General features: G+C 60.0%; 1 protein-coding gene across 1 annotated transcript; it reads left to right on the top strand.

Moving 5' to 3' along the window:
• The first annotated feature begins 657 nt into the window (after nt 1–657).
• On the top strand, nt 658–8,545 carry LOC127576109 (neuronal acetylcholine receptor subunit alpha-10-like). The gene is made up of 5 exons (XM_052026494.1): nt 658–1,531; nt 2,070–2,215; nt 3,697–3,851; nt 6,597–7,126; nt 8,007–8,545. The coding sequence occupies exons 1-5, from the start codon at nt 658–660 to the stop codon at nt 8,543–8,545; spliced, it is 2,244 nt and encodes a 747-aa protein (XP_051882454.1).
• The last annotated feature ends 1,318 nt before the right edge of the window (nt 8,546–9,863 follow it).

Raw genomic sequence — 9,863 nt, 5'->3', positions numbered from 1 at the left:
CGGACTATGATAGACCTCTGGGGCAGGGGACATCTCTGGGCCAGGGTGCAGACCCCTGGGGCAGGGGGCAGATCCCTGGGGCAGGGGGCAGACCCCTGGGGCAGGGGACAGATCCCTGGGACAGGGGACATGTCTGGGCCAGGGGATAGATCCCTGGGGCAGGGGACAGATCTCTGGGGCAGGGAACAGATCCCTGGGGGAGGGGATTACAAACATTTACAGCCTCTCTGAGTGACAGAGGTCCTGGTGTCAGACTGAGGTGACCATCTCCCTCCTTTGGACCCTCCTCTTGGGTCTGCCCTCAGCTCCTCGCTGGACAACAGTTTCAGGGGTGGGAGTGATGGTGAATCTGCCACCTCTCCTCCACAGTCTCTGCACCCCCACCTCCCTCCCTCCCTCCCAACCTTCCCTCCCCTTCCCTCCCCCTCCCTCCCCCCTCCCCCCTGTCCGTCCCCCTGACCCCTCTCCCTCCCCCTCCCCTACCTTCCCCCTCCTCCCCTCCTCCTCCCCTCCCTCCCCACCTCCTCCCCTAATTCCCCTTCCATCCCTCCCTTCTCTCTCTGCCCTCCTCCTCCCCACTCCCTCCATCTCTCCTCCCCACCTCCCTCTCTGCTCCTCCCTCCCCACTCACTCTCCTTCCCACCGCCTCTCCCGGCGATGTCCTGCCTCCGGCTCCGGTTCCTCCTCCTCCTGCTGCCGTGCTTCGGGCCGCCGGGTTCGTTCCCTCGGCAGGGGGATGGGGTCCCGGAGCGCGGGGGATGGGGTGCCGGAGCGCGGGGGATGGGGTCCCGGAGCGCGGGGGATGGGGTCCCGGAGCGCGGGGGATGGGGTGCTGGAGCCCAGGGGAGGGTCCCGGAGCCCGGGGGATGGGGTCCCGGAGCGCGGGGGATGGGGTCCCGGAGCGCGGGGGATGGGGTGCTGGAGCCCAGGGGAGGGTCCCGGAGCCCGGGGGAGGGTCCCGGAGCGCGGGGGAAGGGGTGCCGGAGCGCGGGGGATGGGGTCCCGGAGCGCGGGGGAAGGGGTGCCGGAGCGCGGGGGATGGGGTCCCGGAGCGCGGGGGATGGGGTGCTGGAGCCCAGGGGAGGGTCCCGGAGCGCGGGGATGGGGTGCCGGAGCGCGGGGGATGGGGTCCCGGAGCGTGGGGGATGGGGTGCTGGAGCCCAGGGGAGGGTCCCGGAGCGCGGGGATGGGGTGCCGGAGCGCGGGGGATGGGGTGCTGGAGCCCAGGGGAGGGTCCCGGAGCCCGGGGGAGGGTCCCGGAGCGCGGGGGATGGGGTCCCGGAGCGCGGGGGAAGGGGTGCCGGAGCGCGGGGGATGGGGTCCCGGAGCGCGGGGGATGGGGTGCCGGAGCGCGGGGGATGGGGTGACGGAGCTCCGGGCAGGGTCCCGGAACCCAGGGGTTGGGATTCCGGAGTGCGGGGGAGGGTCCCGGAGCCCGTAGGATGGGGTCCCCAAGTTGGAAGAGTGGCCCCGGCTCCCACAACAGCGGGGGAGATCCGGCGGGGGGGAATGGACACGCGGGGTAGCAGGGGTAAAGGGACCGAACGGCTGCTCCCGCTCCCAATTCCGATCTGACGGCGTTCGTTTCGTGAAACACCCCTTCCCCTCCCCTCCCCCTCACCTCCCCTCCCCTCTTCTCCCCTCCTCTCCCCTCCCCTCCACCCTGACACTCTGACCCTCTACCTTTTCCCTGCACCCTCACCCTCCTCCACCACACTCATCCTCCAACCCCTCCTCATGACTCCAACCCCACTCACCCCTCCATCTCTCCCTGACTCCTCCCCTCCCCTGCACCCTCCCTCTCCCCTCCTTCCCCCTCCCCTCTCCCATCCCTCCTCCCCTACACCCTCCCTCCACTCTCCCCCTCCCATCTCCCTCTCCCCTTTCCCCCTCCCCCTCCCCTCTCCCCCTCCCCTCCCACCCTCCTTCCCCCTCCCTCCTTCCCTGCTCCTGTCCCTTCAGAGTTCCCGTTTGAGGGGGTCACCAGTAACCTGCTCCCACCACCCCCATGTCCCCTGAGGGTTCCCACCTCCTGCCAGCCTGAAGCAGTGTTCCGTCCCTCCCTCCAGGCACACACCCAGCCAGTGGGAGGATTGCCCGGCAGCTGCTCCGGGACCTGTGGGCGAATTACTCCAGTGTCCTGAGGCCAGTGCTGGACACGGAGCAGGTCCTCAACGTCACCCTGCAGGTCACGCTCTTCCAGATCATCGACATGGTAGGTGCGCTCTTGGGGTTGAGGAGGTCGCGGGCAAGTGAATCCCTTGAAGGCTATAAAAAGATTAAGGAAACTCTTGAGAGGGAAATCAGGAGGGCAGAGAGAGGGAAGAAATGGATCTGGCAGCTCAGGTTAAGGAAAATCCCAAGAAGTTCTATAGCTACACTAAGAGTAAAAGGGTGGCCAGGGAGAGAGTAGGTCGCTTGGGGATCAGCAGGGCTGCCTATATCTCGAGCCACAGGAAATGGGTGGGATTTTTAACAAAGATTTCTCCTTGGTGTTTACTGAGGAGAAAATCATGGTTGCTCAATAGATGAGGGAAACAAGTGGAGATGTTTTGGAGGGCATTCACGTTACCAGGGAGGAGGTATTTGCAGCCTTACAGCACATTAAGGTGGATAAATCCCCAGGGCCTGACTGAGTACATCTTCAGACTTTATGTGGGAGGCTAGAGAAGAAATTGCGGAGGCCCTTGCGGCGATATCTGTTTCCTCATTAGCTACTGGTGAAGTTCTCGAAGACTAGAATGTGGCTAATGTTGTTCCACTGTTTAAAGGAACGGAAGGAGAAGGCAGGGAACTACAGGCCAGTCAGCCTGACATCAGTAGTGGGGAAGTTACTGGAGGGAATTCTGAGGGACAGGATCTACCAGCATTTGGATAGACAGAGTCTGATCGGGAGGAGTTAGTATGGCTTTTTGCATGGGAAGTCATGCTTGACCAGTCTTGAGGGTAGGGCAGTGGATGTTTTCTATTTGGACTTTAGCAAGGCCTTCAACAAGGTCCCGCATGGCAGGCTGGTCTGGAAGGTTAGGTCCCTTGGAATCCAGGGAGAGCGAGTAAGGTGGATTCAAAATTGGCTCGGAGGTAGGAAGCAGAGGGTGGTTGAAGGTTGTTTCTTGGAATGGAGCCACACAGCATGGAAACAGGCCCTTCGGCCCAACTGATCCATGCTGACCAAGATGCCCACCTAAGCTAGCCCCATTTGCCCGTGTTTGGCCCATATCCCTCTAAACCTTTCCTATTCATGTTCCCGTCCAAATGTCTTCTAAATGTTGTTAATGCACCTGCTTCACCCACTTCCTCTGGCAGCTCGTTCCGTACACTGACCACCCTCTGGGTGAGAAAGTTGCCCCTCAGGTTCCGATTAAATCTCTCCCCTTAAACCTGTTCCCTCTAGTTCTGGATTCTCCCACCCTGGGACAACGACTGTGTGCAGTCACCCTGTCTATGCCCCTCATGGTTGTAGTCGGGTGAATGGTATTGGTGACACCCTTCCCCTCCCTCACCCTGGATGGGTCCCACAGCCCTCAGCTGCTGGATCCCTGACTCATCCACACTCTCCTGCTCTCCAACGTTTCTTCTAGGCACCAACACTCTCCCCTCGTCCCCATCTCCCTCTGCTCCTTGCCCCTTCCTGCGTTTATCCAGCTTCCCCCACCCCACCATCCCCGTCGCAGACTAACAAGAGTTATGTTTCAGGATGAAAGGAACCAGGTTCTGACCACCTACCTGTGGACCAGGCAGGTGTGGAGAGATGCCTTCTACCGTTGGAACAAGGAAGACTACGGTGGCCTTGACAACATACGTGTACCCAGCAGTTACCTGTGGAGACCTGATATCGTCCTGTACAACAGGTGGGTCCCAGTGGGCTCCATTCTGGCCCATGGATCCCAGGCAGAGGGCAGAGGGCGGCACTGCCTGCCCTTTTACCCCTGGAGATGTGCAGCCTCCAAACTCCCTGCGTTACGATTTACCGGCAGTTGGAAATAGACAGGTTAGGTAAACAGGCAAACCAGGGTTTGGGGACTGTGGACATGGGGTGTGTGATCAGAGAGGCTGTGTCTGTTCTCCATGAAGCGGAGGAGGCTGAGGGGGGAGCTGACAGAGGTGGACAGAATTATCAGGGGCACAGTCAGGGTGGATGGTAAAGCTGTTTTAGATGAGAAGGCGTAGGTTTAAGGTGAGAGGTAGGGGGTTTAGAGGCCAGATCATTACATATACTTTCCCCCTCATTGGAGGAGACTAGTGGATATAAATTTAAGGTATATATACTGTAATCTGTTCTGTCCGAGACTCCAGCTTAAACTGAGCCTACATTTGGTGGGTGTTGCACACTGCAGCTGTGGTGTGGGGGTGTCACAGACCCCGACAGCACAGAACCATCCTTTACCATCCACACACCCCATTTACAGCACATGCTCCGTCCCCGTCTCTGCCTGTCGACTCGTGCTCCTCCAGATCCTTCAATGTAGTGAGAGTCTCTGCCTCCTCCACCCCCTCTGGGAGTGCGTTCCAGATCCCAAACCCTATCTCCAGGGGGAAAACATGCTCCCTCAGATCCCCTCCAAACATCTCACTCCTTACCTGGTGCCCTCTGGTATTGGAATTGGTTTATTACCGTCACTTGTACCGAGGTACAGTGAAAAACTTGTCTTACAAACCAATTGTACAGGTCAATTCATTACACAGTGCAGTTACATTGAGTTAGTACAGAGTGCATTGATGTAGTACAGGTAAAAACAATAACAATGCAGAATAGAGCATCACAGTTATAGAGAAAGTGCAGTGCAGGCAGACAATAAGGTGCAAGGTCATAACGAGGTAGATTGTGAGGTCAAGACTCCATCTTATCGTACTAGGGGACCGTTCAATAGTTTTATAACAGCGGGATAGAAGCTGTCCTTGAGCCTGGTGTTACGTGCTTTCAGGCTTTTGTATCTTCTGCCTGATGGGAGGGGAGAGAAGAGAGAACGTTTGGGGTGGGTGGGGTCTTTGATTATGTTGGCTGCTTTACCGAGGCAGCGGGAAGTGTAGACAGAGTCCATGGAGGGTAGGCTGGTGTCTGTGATGTGCTGGGCTGTGTCCACAACTCTCTGCAGTTTCTTGTGGTCCTGGGCAGAGCAGTTGCCATACCAAGCCGTGATGCATCCAGATAGGATGCTTTCTATGGTGCATTGATAAAAATTGGTGAGGGTCGACGAGGACATGCCAAATCGCTTTAGCTTCCTGAGCAAGTAGAGGCGCTGGTGAGTTTAGAGACTCTGCTGTGGGGATAAGTTTCCTACCATCCACCCTATCTATGCCCCTCATGATCTCATGTACCTCCATCATGTCCCCCCTCAGCCTCCCGCCGCTCTGAAAAGTAAAATGCGCTGGTGGAGGGAGGGGGTGTTTAGGGGTGTTGGGGGGGGTTGCTGATCGAGCGGGCTGCTCTGACCTGGATGGTGTTGAATGTCTCGAGAGTTTTGGAGCCACACTCCCCCAGGCAGGTGGGGAGTGTTCCATCACACGCCTGACTCCTGAGTCACCCACCAACCCGCACGTCTTTGGGATGTGGGAGGAAACCGGAGCACCCGGGGGAACCCACGCGGTCACAGGGAGAACGTGCAAACTCCACACCGACGGCGCCGGAGGTCGGGATCGAACCGGGTCTCTGGAGCTGGGGGTAGCAGCTCTACCTGCTGCACATCTATGTCTCCCCCACTGGCTCATTGACACCAGCGAGAGTTGCCCTCATTGGGTGGGGGTGCGCGGGGCAGTGGGATCCCCCCCGAGGGAGGTGTGGAGGGGGTGCCTGGGTTAGATCACAGGACCAGCGCCTGGGGTTCTGATCCCACCAGTCGGAGGAACCATGTCCTCGCCTGGTCTGAGCTGTCGGTCACCCTCGGGGGTGGGCAGTGAACACCTAGTCCCCCCCCCCCAAACACCCAGACCCCGAGAGGGCAACAAACCTTCACTAACATCCTGGGTCAGGGGCATGGAAACTTCCAGAAACACTTTGTTCACTCCCTTTGGTCAGGAGTTGTCTCTGATGCCTGTTCTCTTTTATTCTCCCCCCACCCCGTCCTCCCCACCCCCCCGTCCACCACCCTCTTCTCCCTCCCTCCCCCCACCCTCACTCCTCCCCCCTCGCTTCCTCCCTCCTTTTCCATCTCCCCTCCTTCCTCATTCCACCCCTCCCTCCCTTTTTTCCCACCTCCTCCCCTCCCCTCCCACCCCTCCCACCCCTCCCACCTCCTCCCCTCCCCTCCCACCCCTCCCACATCCTCCCCTCCCCTCCCACCCCTCCCACCTCCTCCCCTCCCCTCCCACCCCTCCCACATCCTCCCCTCCCCTCCCACCCCTCCCACATCCTCCCCTCCTCACCAGCACCTTCTCCACCTCCTCCTCTCCCCTCCCCTCACTCCCTCCCCATCCCCCTCTCCCACCCCACCCCTCCCTCCCCACTCCATCCCCTCCCACACCTCCCTCCGTTCCCCTTTCCTCCCCTCCCTGCCCCTACCCCTCCCCCTCCCCGCCACCATCCCCTCCCTCCCTCCTTCCCCTCCGCCCCTTCTCTCCCTCCCTGCCCCTCTCCACCCCCCCCCCCCCGCCCCTAGCGTTGACTACTTCACCGGCCCGGCGGACACGAACGTGGTGGTCCGACACGACGGACTGGTCACCTGGGACTCTCCGGCCATTGTACGGAGCTCGTGCCGGCTGGACGTGCGCTGGTTCCCGTTTGACAGGCAGCGGTGCCCTCTGACCTTTGGCTCCTGGACGCACGGGGGGCAGTTGCTAGACCTGTGGCCGGGCGAGAGGGGGGCGCAGCTGTCGGACTTTGTGGAGCACGTGGAGTGGGAGGTGCTGGGGATGCCGGCCCGGAGGGAGTTGCTCCACTACGGATGCTGCTCGCAGTCCTACGCCGAGGTCACCTTCACCCTGGCACTGCGGCGACGACCAGCTTTCTACCTCCACAACCTGCTGCTGCCCTGCGTCCTGCTGTCCACCCTCACCCCCCTCACCTTCCACCTCCCGGCCCCCTCTGGCGAGAAGGTCTCCCTGGGCATCACCCTCCTCCTGGCCTTCACTGTCTTCCAGCTGATGGTGGCCGAGATCATGCCCCCGGCCGAGAGCCCGCCCCTCATCGGTGAGTGCTGCTGCTCGTCGGGGCAGGGGTCACAGGTGCGGGGGTCACGGCTGGGGTCACAGGGGCAGAGGTCACGACTGGGGTCACGGGAGCAGGGGTCATGGGGGTGGGGTCATGGTGGGGTCACGGGGCTGGGGTCATGTCTGGGGTCATGAGGCCGGGGTCACGGTCCGTGTCCTGTCCACTTCCTGCCTCAGCCCTGGCCCACCCCTGACCAATTCCAACCCAACTCCCCATCCCCTCAACCCACACCTGACCCCCAACCCCTAACCCAACCCCTGACCCCCACCCTCAACCCAACCCAATCCCCCAACACCCAACTGAACCCCTGACCCCCAACCCCACCCCCACCAACCCTCAACCCAACGCCCCCCCAACCCACCTCCCCAACTCCCAGCTGCTCTAGCCTCCCTGGGGCTGAGAGTGTCTCCACTTCGAGCTGTTGGAGGGGCTTCTCCATGAATGCTTAGAGGGATCACCCATGGGGTGTGGTCTTCCACTCTCCCAGGCACGCATTCCCCTTCCAACCCTTGACCCCACACCGAATCCCCTCTCCGTGCCTCAGTCCCCTCCACCACCCTCGTCCCTCCCTCCCCTCCCTCCCCCTGAGATCTCCACTCCCTCCCAGCCCCCAGATAATCCTGGATTCCTGATGTTCCCACACTTGTGGCCGTGCCTCCTGCTGTCAGGGCCCTGGGCTCCGAAAGTCCCTCTCTAAATCTCACGGGTTCATTCCCCCCCCCCCCCCCCCACCCCTTCCACCCCCCACCCATCTTCTGTCTCCGCGCCCCGGTCCAGGCGTCTCCTGCGGAGGAGCTCGTCCAATGTTGTCCCGGGACGTGCCTGTAGGTGTAACCAGGCGCTGTCTCTGTTATTACAGGGAGGTACTACATCGTCACGATGGCCATGATCACCACCTCCACCGCCATGACTGTCCTGGTCATGAACATCCACTACTGTGGTCCTGAGGCCAAGCCGGTTCCCCGCTGGGCCAAGGTGCTCATCCTCGGACACCTGGCCAGGGTCCTCGCCGTCCACGAGCTGGGTGAGGGCTGCAGGGGGGGGCTGGAGTCCGGCCATCGGCTGCTGGGGGAGGGGGAGGCCCCCGGCGAGGAGGACGAGGAGGAAGGATCCGAGGGAGCGTTCCACCACACCAATCCTCTCTGCGTGGCGTCCAGCAGCGCCCCGCACAGGGAGGTGGATCAGGGCAGCGGAGGCGGTGGAAGCTGCCCGCACCACTGGCAACAGCTGGCCAGTGACGTTGCATTCATCAGCAGCTGTGTCCGGCAGCAGAGGGAGGCTCAGCGACAGGTGTCCGAGTGGAGGAAGTTGAGCAGAGTGGTCGATCGGCTCTTCACCTGGACCTTCACTCTGATGGTCACTGTGATGAGTGTTTTCATCACTGCCCAAATGCTGTAGTCCGACTGTAGCTCGACTGTAGTCTGTAGCTCAATTGTAGCCTGACCATAGTCTGTTTGTAGCCAAACTGTAGTCTGGCTGTATTCTGGTTGTAGTTGGACTGTAGCTTGGTTGCATTCTGTTGTAGCTCAATTGAAGTCTGACTGTAGTCCAGTTGTAATCTGACTGTAGCCTGATTGTAGTCTGTATCCCGATTGCAGTCACCTTTTGCGGTCCCAATTGTAGTCTGACTGTAGTTGAGTTTTAGTCTGGCTGTAACCCAGCTGTAGCCAATTGTAGTCTGCTTGCAGCTCAATTGTAGTTCAACTATAGCCTGCCTGTAGCCCCCAATTGTAGTCTGACTGTAGCCCTGGTTGCAGTCCGACTGTAGCCTGGCTGTACACCAGCTGTCAACCAAATGAACACTAGGCCAGCTGGGCGCTGACTATTGACCGACAGATTGAACACTCACTGTGACTCCACTGACTGTACCCTGAGTGAACAGTGGGAACTGTCCCAGAATCTCAGGAATTCTGGAGATGTCTCCACCACCACCAACTCTGGGACACACGTTGCTGGCTCTGGGCCATGTTCCTCTCTGTTTTCTTTCTAACTCGAGTTCCCCTGAGCTCCTGATTCACTCTGGAACTGTTGCTCTCCTCTATTTCCGGCTTCTGTGTCTTCCTAAAGATAAAATATCCCCCTCATTCCCACATTCCCGATTCTGAAGGAAGTTGGGAGGTGAGCGAAAGGCCGACCCTGGCAGGGTGGGCCAAGGGGCCTGTTTCTGTGCTCAGTCCCGGCCACGCTCCCCTCCCTGTCTGATCGCAGGGGGACGGTGATGGTAATCGATATCCGTTGTTGAACCACTGGACTTGCACCGCCTGCTGTCCTGGGTCATCCGCTGGGGTTGGTTCCCACGGGGAGCAGGTTCAGGGGGAGGATGAGAAACAGACAAGGCAGAGAAGGAGGTGGCTGGTGGGAGGCTGAAGTCAAGGGACCGAATGGCCTGCTTCTGTGCTGTAACTTGCAGGAAATTCTCTGTGAATCCTCTGTGACAACCCCACCCCCCACCCCAGTCCGACTCCTCCCCACAGCCGGGATAAGACAAGATATCTTTATTAGTCACATGTACATCAAAACACACAGTGAAATGCATCTTTTGCGTAGAGTGTTCTGGGGGCAGCCCACAAGTGTTGCCGCGCTTCCGGCGCCAACATAGCATGCCCACAACTTCCTAACCCGTATGTCTTTGTAATGTGGGAGGAAACCGGAGCACCCGGAGGAAACCCATGCAGACACACTTGGAGTTTGACCCTCAGTTACCCTTTCAGGACAT

This window comes from Pristis pectinata, chromosome 11 (genome assembly GCF_009764475.1).
Source record: "Pristis pectinata isolate sPriPec2 chromosome 11, sPriPec2.1.pri, whole genome shotgun sequence".
Lineage (NCBI taxonomy): Eukaryota > Metazoa > Chordata > Chondrichthyes > Rhinopristiformes > Pristidae > Pristis > Pristis pectinata.
The sequence above is the reverse complement of the archived record's forward strand: the minus strand, read 5'-3'. Positions and strand labels throughout refer to the sequence as shown.

Excerpts from the sequence above, each read along its gene's own strand:
- LOC127576109 (XM_052026494.1), top strand. The coding sequence starts at position 658 with ATGTCCTGCCTCCGGCTCCGGTTCCTCCTCCTCCTGCTGCCGTGCTTC. Across the intron at positions 1,532-2,069 it reads GGACACGCGGGGTAGCAGGG|GCACACACCCAGCCAGTGGG; the intron begins GTAAAGGGACCG and ends CCCTCCCTCCAG. Across the intron at positions 7,127-8,006 it reads CGAGAGCCCGCCCCTCATCG|GGAGGTACTACATCGTCACG; the intron begins GTGAGTGCTGCT and ends CTGTTATTACAG.